This window comes from Lissotriton vulgaris, unplaced genomic scaffold (assembly GCF_964263255.1).
Source record: "Lissotriton vulgaris unplaced genomic scaffold, aLisVul1.2 SCAFFOLD_1556, whole genome shotgun sequence".
Lineage (NCBI taxonomy): Eukaryota > Metazoa > Chordata > Amphibia > Caudata > Salamandridae > Lissotriton > Lissotriton vulgaris.
The window spans coordinates 83,785-99,533 of NW_028250769.1; the positions used below are offsets into that span (position 1 = coordinate 83,785).

At 46.8% G+C, this 15,749-nt stretch overlaps 1 protein-coding gene across 2 annotated transcripts in view; it reads right to left on the reverse strand.

Moving 5' to 3' along the window:
- LOC147663124 (uncharacterized protein C19orf44-like) overlaps positions 1-15,749 on the reverse strand; it is a 35,648-nt gene that overhangs the window by 12,133 nt on the left and 7,766 nt on the right. For both annotated transcript variants that reach the window (XM_086950654.1, XM_086950653.1), the window contains exons 2-5: positions 10,340-10,455; positions 9,070-9,756; positions 7,714-8,062; positions 2,033-2,118 (exon numbers count right to left, since the gene is read on the reverse strand). In XM_086950654.1, the coding sequence (XP_086806780.1) occupies positions 2,033-2,118; positions 7,714-8,062; positions 9,070-9,756; positions 10,340-10,447 (1,230 nt within the window). In that variant the 5' untranslated portion in view covers positions 10,448-10,455. The remainder of the gene's footprint in view (positions 1-2,032; positions 2,119-7,713; positions 8,063-9,069; positions 9,757-10,339; positions 10,456-15,749) is intronic.

The window sequence follows — 15,749 nt, forward strand, 5'->3', positions numbered from 1 at the left end:
GGCTGCCCAGTCTCATTGGAAAAAGAGATGGTTTTATTGCGGTGTATTGTAGAGGGGACCGTGCAGGTACCTAATACAGATACCCTCTGTTAGACGGGGACCCGGAGGGTCGGCAGAGGACAGGGGGAGAGGCCTCCGGTGAGGGCCGTCTCCAGCGATCGTACAGACAAGTAACTTCCCCCCCACAGATGGACACCACACAAGGATGAGGTCAACACTCTTTATATACGATTCTTAAAGCACAGGTATCAACGGTACAGTGAGGTCGGGACACGAGGGTCCTCTCAATTCTAGTCTCTGAGGGGGAAAAGGTAGCGGGACAGTCTTGGTACCGGTCTGGTACGGGGGTGGCAAGATGGGTAGCTCACAATCCTCGAGCTCGGAGTTCGGGAAGGTCGGGCCGCGGCAGCGCCAGCAGGCTAGGATGATAAGTCTCGTCTGAGAAGGGCCGCGGCAGCGCCGGCAGGCAAAGGCAATGGTTCACACAAGGATGGGCCGCGGCAGCGCCAGCAGGTCCCGACGAAGGTGTAGGTTGCAGAGGGCCGCAGCAGCGCCAGCAGGCAGGAACGATGGTTCACAAGGATGGGCCGCGGCAGCACCAGCAGGTCCCGACGAAGGTGTAGGTTCCAGAGGGCAGCGCCAGCAGGCAGGAACGATGGTTCACAAAGATGGGCGGCGGCAGCAGGTCCCGACGAAGGTGTAGGTTGCAGAGGGCCACGGCAGCGCCAGCAGGCAGGATCGATGATTCACAAGGCAGGGCTGCGGCAGCGCCAGCAGTCCGTCAAGGATGAGTTCTTCAAGGTGTCTCTCGACTCCAGGATACAACTGCCTTCCTGCTCTGGAGCTGCCCCAGTTATAGGTCTGGTCTCCTTTGATGTCCGGACCCTCGCGCTGGGAGGTCAGGAGGTCCGGGATGAGGGAGTCCAGACACCCAGCAGGGGGGTGGAGCCAGCGCCCGGGGAGGCTGGGGGCGATCGGCACCTGGCGGGGGAGAGCCATCGACACTCCTCTCTCCCATTGACCTGCCAAGTGGTTCGTTCACCTCCTGGGTGGATGGTGGTGCCTCGATGTCGGGGCCTGGCCAGGCCCAGGGTTGGGGTCAAGCTGAGGCCACGCAGCCTCGTGGTGCAGTGTCCAAGATGGCGGCTGGGCCGGGGCAATGCTGCTGATGGCGGCCCGGGCCAGCCGATGTCGGGGTGTTCGGGAGCAGGCGTCCCGTTGGGGACGAGTTGCGGGTTGCTTCTGTGGGTTGCCGGGGTGGTTCTTCTGGGGACACCGGGAGAGCCGGTGTTCGGGCCTTATCATGCGGGGAGGGAGCAGCCCCTTCACGAGGCCTGTCCAACACCCTCTATGGGGTCCGCTTACATTCTCTAAAAATGCAATTTATGGAGGCACTCTGCTTCATACAGTTAGTTTCTTTTTGAGCTTTTCAGAGTTAAATGATATCATTGTTTCAGACATTTTCTACTGAATGAATATAAATATTTTTTTTAAACTACAAACTGGAATAAAATGTGAAATAAACCTGTGACTTGGTTTAAAAAACTCATTTCTTGTTGTTAAAAATGGATGGTTAGTCAGAAACCCTATTAAAGAGGAAGTGGGCACTGTCTATTTAAGGGAGCAATCTACTAGTTGTGCTTAAAGCAGGTCACTTTTTGTCTGGTGTAACTAAAAGCACTTGTCCTCTTGTTATTTCCAATTGTTTTTGTACAACTGCAAGCTATGTTTAGAGATATTCGGGTCTATTCACATGTGGTTTCCATGCGGATAAATTCTAAAATGTTTACTCTGATTCCTAAAACCACAAAATGCCTTTACACAGCCTATAAATCCATTGTTCCTTTGCGTAAATCACCCCGTCCATCTGTGCCTCAGTAGTCAATCCTGAAGGGCCCTTATCCCTTAAAGAAGCACAACACACATAAAATATCCTATTTGGGCATCTGTTAATGTCGATCGCAGAAAAAGGAAATTTGAATTTTATGTTAGACTAGAATGATGTGAAAAGACAACCAAAAGAGATACTTACTTTTTGGGTCTTCTCCATCTCTCTTGGTGTGTCCAACTGGATGTTCGGTGCTAAATCATCAAGGCTCAGGATGTTCACCTTGAAATCTGAGAATGATAAGAATTGGCATGGGTGAGGCAGGTACGTGTACGTATACCGGACTGTGTATGCTAAATTCTAGTCATTGGTAGAAACCGACTAGAGACCTATCATGGTCAGAATGTGTAGAATAACACATGAAAAGATCACCAAATCAATAGCTGTCAAAGGAAAAGTAAACAGTTACTTACCAGTAACAGTGGCTTTGCATCTAGAGCAAAGTCTAGCTAAACATGTTGCGAGCGCTCCTCATTTCTCCTGATTGGGGTCAGAGAAGCATCTTGTTTAAATGAATAATACATAATTGTAGGTGTTAACCATAGGTTGAGGCAGGACGACGCTGTATGATGCTGACCCGAATCCAACGATGTTCCCATACTGTAGAAACCATCTTCAGTTTTTTTTCCTCCAAAGGCCCACCAAAGTGCTTTGCGATGCCAGAGCACGGGTGATCAACAATGACTCTCCACCATGGGGCAAGCAGGTGGCTTCAGCACTGGAAACCTGTTGTATGGACTGTTCATGGTTTGATCCCCGAAGAAAGAAAGCTATTTATCTGTGGATTTAAATGAATAAAGAGCTCTCTAACTCTTGGCTCTGTTCTCCCAGGAGCCACATGCGCACCCACTCATCATTAAGAACCAAGCACCGAGTCGAAAGGAAGTAGGTGGATTGAGCTTACAAATGCGTCGCCTGTTTGCATTTCTGCAAATGGGAAGCATTTTTTTTCGCGGCCCATTAAAGCTGGCGTGGAGCACTCATCGTGTCAGAGTACTTCAGGGCTCGGGCGTTTGTGACAAGCATCCTCTGGCATTGAAGTGCAGGTTCAGGTTGCCTCTGGAATTGACTGGGCTGATATGGAATCTCAAAAGTATTATTGCAGCCACTGGGTTTTAACAAACCCCTTTGGTGCACAATCCCAAGGCATACAACAACAAAAATCACTGCAAATATATGTCTAGTATTGCTTCAGCACAACCATAAAATGGAGTGTCGCAATTACAATTTCAGAATTGAATGAGAAATGTTATTTGGGAAAAAGTAATATTTTTAGGGATTGTAATGGAATTATGCCATAGCTTTTACTTTCAACATAAAACAGGGAAAACTTCCCAGTGGAAGAACCCCTCGTGTCTAAGTGAGACAGGACTTGACTTAAAACAAGTTCCATATTTTAAGAATTCAAGCCATATTCTCCAGGCTTCTCTCAGCTTCGCTGATGCTCTCATATAACTATATAATAATGCAACAACAAAAAAATCTGTCAAAACAAGACCATCTCTGCAGGCAGATAAGAACATCAACTAATGTCTCCTAATCGCTTTTGTAGAGCAACTGCCATCCTCTGTAGAGAAAGCAACAGGCCTCTCCTGCACCACTAAGCATTCCAAAACGTTCTTTCTTTGATGAAGTCAGCTTGAATGTTGATACCTACTATAAGATCATTCACTAAATGGTCCACGCCCTTTAATGAATGGTCTTGGGTAACACACACTGTGTGATTCAGACGATCATGACACGCAAATGAGGTATAATGGCTTCCCTCGTCTTCAATGCTTGATTTTGCTCGCTAGAAAGTGTCACTCAGTATTAGAAATGTCGATCATGATTACACTAAAATTAGGAAAATGCCACACATACGATTCTGAAACGTTGGCAGCTAGGGACTCCAAATGAAAATGTCATCAAAGTTTGTCTGCAAGCCAGTGTTCAGGGATGGGGCAGTAGTTTGTCCTCCCTGGTAAGAGCTGTTTCACGTTGTAAGGTCATTCTGTCCCATGTGAACGGTCGGGCAACACCTATGTGGTTAATATAAATGTCCTACTCTTGAAGAAACGTCTGAGGATTTGAAGAACAAAGATAAAGAATTAGATGGGACCAATGTTTCTTTGGGTTGCAAGCGCTCCTGGAATCTGTAAAGAATGAAGGATACAGTGTACTATATCCATGCAGTGCAAAAATGTATGTCCCAAAAGAGGTTTACAGAGGGTTCTCACTTCGTTCATTCATGGGGGCATGTCAAAAGGTATGCTGGCACACTTTACAAATCAATCTGACTTGGTCAGGTCGGGGCTTCTGTGTTGGTCCACCAGCATGCCATTCTTCGAGCATATCAGTAGAGTGTGAGAGCAGCTCCCTGTAGGAAGCTGGCTCCGCATATGGTATTACCACGGGGTGGTTATACTCTGCACAGAGTCCAGGGCTTCCCCAAGAGTGCATTTCTCAATACAAAACCCAAAGTGCTCTATTAGTGGTAGTGTGTGCGAGCAGCCTTAAGCCCAACGCAGAGGAGTGTAGAACACTTATTGCACAGCAGTGTTCAATAATGGACACATGACTCAGGAAGTTGATCAAGACTAATTTTAGAAAAATATACTTTATTTATATTTTGTTTTAAGACCAAGATCTTCACAATAAGGCAAGTACGTTTTTAAATAAAAGTACTTTTCACTTTGAAAAATCGACACTTAGAAACTTTTTTGCACAGTTCAATGTTATCCTATGCATTGGGGAAAACAATATCGTGATTAAACAGGTAAGTAAGGCAGTTATAATCCCAGTCTTCTGAACCAAAAGTCGGCAAGGGTCAGGTGAGTACCAAAACTGCGGCACAGGGGCGGCTGGTTGCAGAAGTCAAAATCAGAGTTTGGCCCAGCGTTCTCCAGAGGAGACTGGGGCTGCCTGGAGCCACACTGCTTGCAGGTAGGTAAATCGGTTGTGGGGGCCAAGCTTTTGGGGTAAGGTTACGCACTGGGGGGAGGCACACAGCAGCAACAAACATACACCACCAGAGGCTGGGTGCAGGGTACAATTTCGACGTTGGCCGCCCAATGCTGTTCAATGGGGATTCTTTTGACAAACAGGCTGCAGGCGTGGCACCGGAGTTTGCAGGGGGGGAGACCAACAACAGCAGAGGTAAATAGAGATGCAGGGCTTTGTAGGGGTACTTTTTGTTCTGCTCACCAAGGCCCAGGGACTTCGGGGGCAGGGGAGCCTTTCGACGTCTTCCTACTGGAACCGGTCGTGGTAAAGGGAAGCCTTTGGATTCACACTGCAAGTGCCACCATGGAGATCAGGAGGGGTCATCCAGCACTGGGCGTGAGGTCAGGATCGCTGGGGGGGACTTCACTGCACAGATGAGCAACTCAGACCGTGGACGTCTGGTTTAGAATGGGCTGGAGACATGGATCCGGGGTCCTTGGAACTTGTTTCTTCTTGGACAGGTCTGCTGTCCACAAGAGATTGGAGTATTATTTGCAGGCAGCAATCTTCCCAGGGTTTTCAGAGGTCGCTGACTGCAAGACTGGTCGCAGGTTTGAAGAAGCTGGAAACAAGCCGGTAGGGCTGGGGCCAAGGCAGTCGTCATATTCAGTCTTTTCTGCCGGGTCATCTTTTTGCTTCTTAGGACATCGCAGCTCTAGTTTCTAGGCCTGAGAGAGCCACCTAAATACTAGATTTAGGGGTGTAGCAGGTAAGACCAATGGATACCTACACTGGGTGACTACATCCTATATTATGCCACCCTCCATTTGGAGAGGGCATAAACCTAGACCGGATTGAAGGGTTCTCCCCATCTTCAAGATGGCAACTGAAAGTTGTGCTTTACCTCGCTTCTCCCACCTTAGCTGTGGAGTTGGCACACCCCATATTTTCCTGCCCAGTGTGGGGGATGTAAACCAAGCTCTGCCATATGCTGCTAGCAGCAGAGGCTGGGGGTCGCATTACAAAGGCGGGCCTTTGAAGCTTCCCTCTTCGAGCATTGGCCCATCCTGGGGGGGGGAGGCAAGACACCTATGCCCAGGATGTGCATTGTTTTTATGTCCCAGAGAGCTGGGGCTCTCTACCCAGGAGTCAAAAAACCTGTCTGGTGCTGGCTGCCTACAGCCAGTCAGGGATCCCACCAGGGTTGGTAGGAATTCAGGGGGCACCTCTGAGGTGCACTCTGGATACATGGGACAATACATCCTACAATGGCATCAGTGTGGATTTATTGAAAGGAGTCGTTTGGTACTGAACACTCCTGTATTCAGTGCAGCCATCATGGTGCTGTGGAACTAGAGTTGTTGGGTTCCCAGCCCATGCACTATCTAAGCCTTCACTGGCATTTAAAATATTAAGGAATATACCCTAATAGTGTTGGGTTATATCTGCTATTGCAGATATGCCCACGCCTGAGATATAGTGCATCCTGCCTTAGGGCTGGAAGGCCTGCTAGAGGGGTTGCTTACCTGTATATTACGCAGTGCTAGCTGGCATGGCACACAGGCAGGAGCCATGTCGACTTGGTCATTATTTAACCTCACAGGGGCATACCAGCTGCAGGGGCAGTGCCATGGTCATAGTGGGGGGGGTCCGCAGGGGCTCCTCTTCAGACTCCAGGCCCTAGGTATCTGGGGTACCACTTACTAGGGCCTTACGGGACAGAAGTACCATGTTTGACATGTTTTTAGAAAAAGAAAACTAGTACTGGCAATCTGGACAGCAGGGACCCAGTACTCTCAGGCAAAGTTGCATCAAACGCCAGGGGGGGGGGTACGACAGCAAAACCCAATTTTCTCACAATCCCCTTCTAGGCCTGCATCACTTTAAGGAGCGCCTGCATTTTAAACAAGCCCACCACCAGAACAATCACCATGGATATCTAGCAGAGAAAATGCCACTTCTGGTGAACAGTGCCATAGAGGAAGTCTGGGCGTAATTATACTAGAAACTAAACACTGCAGAAAAAAAGAGAAAACCTGAAGACAGGACTTATCTGTCCTTGGATCATCATCCTTCAACACCAGAGGTGCCGCAAAGCTGCAATTCAGAAAGGAGATGAAGACCAACTTCTTCAGAGAACATGACTTTGTGAAACAAAGGGAACCATTTCTGACAAATACTATACCTCCCTTTTCATATCCCTAGGCCCTTGCCTATGTTCATCGGTCATTGCTCCCTAGCTTTACAAATACCTCACATAAGTTTTAAAGCCTAGGGTTCATGTTAGGTTATAATTAACTCAAACACCCACTGGTAGCACTAAAATAGCATCTATGTTTGTTAGTTTTAAGTAAATGGTTGCATGCTACTGGGTATGATCCCTCGCTGTGGGTCATGTATGCAGACCTGTAATCAGTCCCAGAAACTGCAGCTTTATGTTGTGTAGCGCACCACAAGGTTGTCTGAAGTGGCGATGTGGAGTCTGCAGGACATAAAGGAGCTTGTATCGACATAACCTGCATGTGGTCACAGTGCAAAATATTTTATTTCACAATAGTGTGCATGAGGGTTTTTTTTATAACTTGCAGAGCCTATGTCCAACTAACCTAAAAGAATTGCAGAAAATATTCAACTGTAGATCATGTTAGGCTATACTGTGAATATGTTTTTACCAGGGACCCAACCGTGAACTCTAGAACATTGCCTCTTGATCTCTATCATAACAGATCAGTATCCTTTATCTACTCGCGGAGAAACACTTCAATGCCATAAAATGCACTAAGGTGGTTCATTTATTTGCATGCAGGCGTAATTTAAACATATTTCCTCGAAAACACTGAACATTTTAATCCTTTTAAAAATAAAAAAAAACATGCATACATGGTCAGATAGAAACTCACCAGTAGAGCTTTCGCTTGCCACACTGTCGATCACTGATGCTCTGGAGAACAGCTCATCGAGCGACTTGATGTCACTTCTTCCAGAAATGGGAGTGCGACTTCGGCTCATGAGCTTGAACCTGGGCGTGGAGTTGCTGTTGAGAGAGCTTCTCACTGAGGACATGGGTGACCTGGATAGTGAACGTGTTCTTCTGGTATGCTTTGGGGTTCCTTTGCTGGGGGGCGAGGGGGTTCGGGAACTGAGTCTGGAAGGGCCCCTTTGAACAGAGCCTTGGCTGTGGAAAGATGCAGTGCGGTGCAAACTTCTCCGGGGAGAGCCTTTCGTAGGAGGGGATGGTGTTCTTTTCACCTAGTCATATGTTAACCAAAAGGAAAAATTAAATGGTGCAATACATGCTTATTTTAATTTCATAAACGGATCAGAATTAGCACTAGTATGCAACTTGATAGCTCATCTTTACATTAAGATGCTTGCAGGAACAAGTATTGCAAAGCAATAAGAAAGTACCAATTTGTAAAAGGGCTGCCAGGGTAAAATGGCAGACCATGCAAGTGGTCTGCTCCTCCAGAGGCTCACAGCTGTTATTCACAAGACCCTGAACCACTCCTACAAGTCCCTCCATAACTAAGGACCCACCTACATGAACCACTGCCGGCAGTTCCGCCAGCCAAACAGGAACCACCGCTCAGCAAACTTCACCCTCGCAAAGATACCACACATATGATGCAGTTGCACTGAAGGGCGCTTCTTCTCCCACTTTGCCACCAAAGCCTGGAATGACCTACCTCTCGACCTCCGCACTACACCATTGCTGACCACCTTCAGGAAAAGACTCGAGACCTGGCTGTTCGAATGAGACCAGCAGCAAGCACCTGTATAACCCCTGGGTGACAAGCGGTGCTCAACAAATGCGTTAATTGTTGAATGAGTGGATTTTTGCCTCCGGGCTAGCTTCAACTGTGTGAATGGTTTTGGAGTGACAAGGGCATTTGATTATCTTTCCATGCTTCGAGACTGCACGAGCAATCATAAAGCATACATATATTTTCTCACAAGCCACAACAAACGGGACAAGACTTTGCAGGTCCCTTTATCCTTGTGAATAGCAAGAAATTGCAGTGTTCACATTGGAAGTCACAAAACATTTGGAACTTGCAATGTCATTTTACTACACTGCGATTTTTTTGCACACTGCCAACTACTACAACTTTAAGACTAAATGCCGTGTAACCTGCTCACATGCACTTAAGGTTCAACGTATTTTATTATGCAATAATTTGGTCTGGAAGTCAAACTAGGTCAAAACCCAGGGTCAGTTAAAACATACAAAGGGGCGCATCTAGAATCGCTCTTACCTTTGCGCCAAACCTCTGTCGCGGTGTAGAGTTTGGACGCTTCCACCAGTTGTCATTTTCGTCAGAAAATTCCACTGAGCTCCCTATGAGTCTTTTGATTTCCTCTTCCTCGCTCTCCAGGGCAACCTCTGATTTAGCTGCTGTCCTCCTTTGGTTGGGAGGGCCAACATTCACTGTCTTGTGGCCCTGAATCGCTGCTCCTGGAAGCCTCTGATCCACATCAGTTTTCTTTAGAAACCGGTTGCCTCTGCCACTCAGATCGCTGCCAGACCTGGCAGAAAATGGCCGCTCATCAGAAGTCCTCAGATCCGAGTCCACGTCAGAAGGCTCAGCCTCCAGCTTCCTGCTCCTGATCTTGTTCTCCAGTTCAGCCAGCTTGCTCAGGGCCGCACTAGATCTGGTCGTGGAAGGGCGCACCGGGTTGGAGCTTGGTCTCGGCCTATTGTCGTTCTGTATGTTTGGTCGGGCTTGTGACGCTAACGCAGGTTCTTCTACATTCTGCTTCTTCTTTAGGAACCTGCTCTGACCAACAGAGTCTTTATGGGGCTTGACAGCTTCATTGTCTTTTGTCTTTTGTGGGCTTTCTGAACCCTCTGTGGAAAGATCGCTCAAATCACTCAGGCCAGGAGCGCTGGATTTTTTATTTTTCAATACACTGGCTTTTTTATTTAGTGCATTCATGTACTCCTAGAAAAACAAAATACACAAACTATGAAACATACTTTGAACCATAAGGCATAATTCATTTCATGTAACAGATGTGCTTGCATAATTACAGAAGGCTTATACGAGCCTATGGGGTTCTGCTATTTAATCTATATAAAATATTTCTTTAGACTACAACGTAAAAAAATGCATGTAGGTTTTAGACGTGTCTTCTTTGCCCCGGATAATGTATACATTGATCAGATTCATCTGGACTGCAATATAAGTACCGGTATGAATAATGCCAATGCCCTTTCACGTCAGATAAACGTTGCTCGGAGGGAACATAATTTCTAATGATCTCCCTGGAAGTTAACTCCTGCATTACAATCTTGTCTTTATGAAATCAGCATGTCCGACTGTATCACTTTTTGTACCCAGGCACTCTGGGAGTACCATACCATACCATTACAGTACGGTTTCTGCAGACAGAGCAGGACTCTATGGCAAGTGGGAAAGAAAATGTCAGAATGTATAAGTAAATCCTGCATGAAAGGGATGTCGTTGAAGAGGGCAGGGGTCCAGGTTATGGTACGGTTTTTGCAGAGTCAACATGGGCCCTCACCTGCAGTTCCTCGTTAGTATCCTTGGGGGCCATCGGGATTCTCTGCCCGGACAGCTGAGCCTGTGCCCTGGCCAGCGCTGAACTTCTCATTCCAGGGCTTTTAAACATGATGGCACCTGCAAAATGCAACAAATTAAAAAAAACATTAGATAAAAGCTACGTAAAATATTTTAATAGTACCTCTATGCTGCCCAGTATTGGGCGCTATCAGGCACAAAATGTCTGAAAAGATCACAAGACACACCAAATGATGCAGCTGTGGTACCACAAGATTGGTAGCATGTTCACCCTTGGCTTGGGATATGCATGCGCCTGGTGTGATTGTTCAGCATTCTGTAATGTCAGAATAAGAGACAAAAGCTTTTTTTTGCACAGAGCTGTTCTTAGATGTTATCTATCAGCTAGCCCTGAAGCCTTGGGGTCGTCCAAAGATATCTAAAATGTTTTAGAGGGGTCTAATCAAATGATCTACTACCATAGTTGTGACTTCTAAAGAGTGTCTGGCGGATCCTACAAATTAACCTGATGAAAGATATCATGGTATTTAGGTTTGTTGTCCACAACACAAACTGAATTATCTCTAGATGTGTTTCTTTCCTGCACATGGCCTCACTCAGGGCAAGAGTTCAAATTAGTTTGGAGAAGGTGGCAGTCATTGAGCTTTCATTGAGGAAGGAAAATGGAACAAAGTGTCATATGGACATGGTCAGAGATGCAAGGCCTTGGAACCCGTTGAACGATGCATCCATCTTCCCATGTGCCACATTTAGAGGCTGCTGTGATGGACCACTGCATAAAGGGTACTGGAGATGTTCTGAATGTCATTGGACATGGAATGTCACGCTAAGTGAACAAGCAAAGAACTTAACTAGATCCGATCTTGGCCAGTGGAATTTGTTCAGAATGAAGAGGGGGGGGGGGGGGGGGGGGGGCGTCGTCTTTGTGTTGTTTAATAAAGTCAGCATGGAGCCAGTGCTTCAGGATTAGGTGGTTTTGGTAGTGAGGTGAGCCTAGGACAGGACACTGGTGTAGTTGAGTTCTACAGTGATTAGCGGGTCACCATTGGAATCCTGTAAACTCGAGAGACGAAACAAAGGCAGTCTTGTTTGAAAGATGCATGGTTTGGTACCGGCGCAAATGCGGGAGTTCATGGATGGAAACTGTCATCATTGTGAAGGTGCATGGTTTTAAGACTTGGATTAATGAGCAGAAGACGTGGACCTACGACCACTATGATTTAAAGGCACTGTTTCTGATTACTCCCTCCCTCAGCAGACAAGTAACACTCCAGTGAGGCTTGGACATTTTAAGGAAATCAGGGTACTGTCAGCCCAACAGTGAAAGGAGAGGTTGTTCTGCGGACAATGTGAGCCTTAGCTGTGTGGATATCAAAAGATGACAATTCTGAGATGAAAGCTCCTAGTTGTACTTGCTGCTCTATGTAGTTAAAGAATGGGCAAGTATTATACCCAGCGGTCTTCAGCCATCTCTACGCCAGTCATTGCGCCTGTGGTAGGCATGGGTGAGGCAGACCGCCCAAAAATGATCAACATTCCGAGAGCTGCGTTTACAGAGTCGTCATCAGTCACTGTGACTTGACTACAGTGGATTACGTGCTGGGTCCAGGCAAACACCCGCACTGCTTCAGTGGTCAGACATGTGAAGCTTTCCACGTTTTGTTGGTGTTGTGTGACGTTCTCGTGGATTTTAGAGTGCCTTGGAGTAGGTTATGCAATGCTAATTGGCCTGTGCAGTGGAAGGTTAAGTGTATATATCCTAATGCTCTGGTCAGGTACTGAAGACTTATACAAAAGAGTTCTTCAACTGGCTTAACACGCTGAATAACTATCTCACTTTTACCATCACGGCTTCTACATCTAAAATTGCCTTCCTGGACCTTACTATCAGGCTAGTGGGGGGTAGAATCGATACCACAATGTATTGCAACCATACAGATCGCAACAGTTTGCTCCACTTTACCAGCCACCACCCTAAGGCCCCGAGACTGAATCTCCCTTTTGGACAATGCCTACGGGTCAGGTGCAATTGTTCCAACCTGACAGACTACAAAACCGAGTCTTCCTTACTGTCCCGGAATTTAAGAGACAGAGGATACCCCACCAGAGAGATCTATAGGGCACGTAAATGGGCACAAAACAACAACAGGGGGGCCCTCCTCGAATACAATACTCCTACCTCACAGGAGACAGATCTCATAACCTGTGTCACCACTTTTTCGCCAGCTTCTAATGAAATCAAAAAGATTATCAAACGACACTGGCAGATTTTGAACATGGGTGATCTCAATCTTGCAACACACAGATTCGCCTTCAAGAGGTCAAGGAACAATAAGGACATTCTGGTACAGACAAGGCCCAAAAAGGTTGAACCGCACAGACAAAAATTACCACCAGTACGGGGACACTATTCATGTGGCTCCTGCAGTGCGTGCCCGTTTACCAGCATACACAAAACCATCCTCCTGACAGACACCTTTCTGTGGGAGTTAAGGAGCCACACAAATTGCAATACCTCCAACTGCATCTACACACTGAGATGCCAATGCGGTCTGCAATACGTGGGCATGACCTCCCGCCACGTCAAAATCCGTATCTCGGAACACAGAAGCAACTTCCGTAGCAAAAAAAAAAAAAAACACGAAGATGTGCAGGCATTTCCTAGAACAAAATCACACTGCTGACTCACTGACATGGCTAATTCTTGAACCCCCCCAGATAAATCAAAACACAATCTATTCCTGAAGGAACAAAGGTGGATACATCGTTTATCCACTGATAGCCCGGGACTCAATGAGGATATCCCATGGAGTGCTTTATGAACACATCACCTCCACGAAGCCTTGGGCCCTTTCCATTCTGCACTTAGTTATTCTACACTAGGACCAAGTGCCTTCCTTTAACCCACCTTGTCGCGGTCGACCACAGGGCCGCCAATCTCTGCCGTGACCGTCGACAACTAAACTTGCCAATAACTAGCGAGCGTTTCATTGGCTAAACCCCATACTGATCTAAACCATGTTATTGATGCTTAATAATGGCCGTTAACTGTTGGGCATGTTACCATAACACTAGCCGGGTCACCTTCTACCTGGCATGGGCAATCAATCCTGCAATATCAGTTACACCCACGGGCAGACTGTGGCCATTTTAGCTCTATTGGGCCTCATCGACCACATAAACAAACGTTTTATTAGAGACCCTTCACTATAATAAAACCCGCCTCTCTTCATCCACCGCTGTCCTGCTTATGTGCAACACCTAGAACATGGATAGTACATAGATTGTGTATTTACCCACTATAATAAGACCCGCCTCTCTCTATCCACCATTGTTCCTACAATGAGTAACACCTAGAACATGGAGAGAACATAGATTGTATCTACTCACTATCTAAGCACAAAAAAAACGGCCCGCTCCACTCCATCATGGCCGCCCCATTTACCACCGATACCACATGACCCACCGGGTCTTGCTGCTTCCTGTTTTGGAGCTTTAGGCCACGCCCGGCGTGTTACTTAACTTCGAGACACGCCACGGGTACTCCACTATCCGGACCCGGTAGCGATGGGTAGGCACAACGGGCACTGACTGAGGCAGTAGAAAGTAAGTGTACTTCTTAAACTTCCCTGGCGCTGCGGTTCCCGTTATTGCAATTTCCGTGTCCAGACAGCGGTGCCGCTAGGAGCAGGGCTACACGCTCCCTTTTGATCGTGAGGCTGAGCCCGTAGCATTTCTTACTGGCCTCCCGACCATGCAGCTATTACTGTACAATATACCTCGCAAAGGCTCTTTTTGAATCTGGGCCACACGTCCCTCTGTAATCGCATTGTAATGGTGAGGCTTAACCCGTAGCATTCTGTCACAGGTTTTGACAATACAGTAAGTGTTTAACTTTATACCGTGACTGCTTTTTACCCACCCCTCTGCATGTAATTGGGCTACATTTGACCGCAAGGTGGGCATTATTTAGCAGGCAACGCACTTTTATAGAACGGTCTTGGTGCACACAACATGACCTGGAGTGATCTGCGGGCACATTAACTTGAGGGCAGAGGATGTCCGCGCCCTTGACTGTGCTGCGCATTACTTGTGGTCTCACATGTACCAACATGCTTCCTCTTTTCTGCTGTGAGGTCCCCTTACGATACTTGAGACCTAAGACACCCCCTAAGCGATAACTTATGTATGCCTTATCAACCATTGAGACTGGGGCACTCGCCATTTCACGGAGCTGACAGCACATGAGTCTACTCTATATCTAGTCAATTTTTACATCAACATTCTTATCCCTCCTTCCATAGCCGCTACCACTATGGTTTCCCCCTTGATGTCAGACCTACCGGGTACTGTTGACACCCTTAAACTCTAACCCTTAGGTGAGTAACAGTACACCCAAACCCATGGATTTGCATTTTATTCCATTTGAATGCTGCTGTTATCAGTTGTTTTTAACCTGTTATTTTAACCTCGTACTAGTCACCTATTTCACTAGTATGTCACATTATCACATAAACACAGTGTGCTCACGGTCACTACAGGGTCACTTGTTGTTACTTACCTGTGGTAATGATCTCCTTTGTCTCCCCTTTAGGCAAAAGCAGTGTCAAACAGGTAGTACAACTTATCTGCTGTATTTAAACTGATACTATTACAGGTCATGTTTTGTAGATAGTAGTTTTTTATTAGGTCCTGAAGAATCGCAGTCAATGCACTAGAAGCGAGAAACATGTTGACCACACCATTTGCACTTTAGTTCTGTTACGTCCTTGGAAACCTTTGTTCCAGCGACCACAGACTATTCTCGATTTTACTTGTGGCAGAGGACCACCAGAATAAAATTGTTTTCCGGTACCTTGTGCCACATTTTATCCTCACCCACACCATCTACCCAGTCCTGGCCCCTCACCCACACTTCACCCATAGGCAGTTGGATAAAAGATCTCCGATAAAGAGTCCCTCTTTGCGAGGTGAGCCCGTTGGGCATTGCACCGCCTCCCCAACAAGGAGCATTGCCGATGGTGAAGCATGACACTCGCAAGGGTGTGTGAGGCCATTATATCCAACTAATTGGATACCCAGGGGTGGTCCTCCTACGAGCACTATCCCTCCTACCTTAGTGACCGTTTCCTTTCCCTTCTCCTTTTCTTTAGGAACAGCTCAGTCAATTTGTTGTTCACTTTGTTGGGGCTCTGACTGTGGCTGGACCTTCCATTCTCCTTCCCCTGAATGGTAATCTTAGCCCTACTGGATCATAACTTGATCCATCTCTTTCCCTACCTGTTGTTACATAAGTGTATATTTCACCACTGAGGAAGGACAGAATATCTTCTGGAAAAGTTGAGTCCATTTGCAGCACAATGTGAGAGTGGTGAGGGGTGTTAGTATTTATT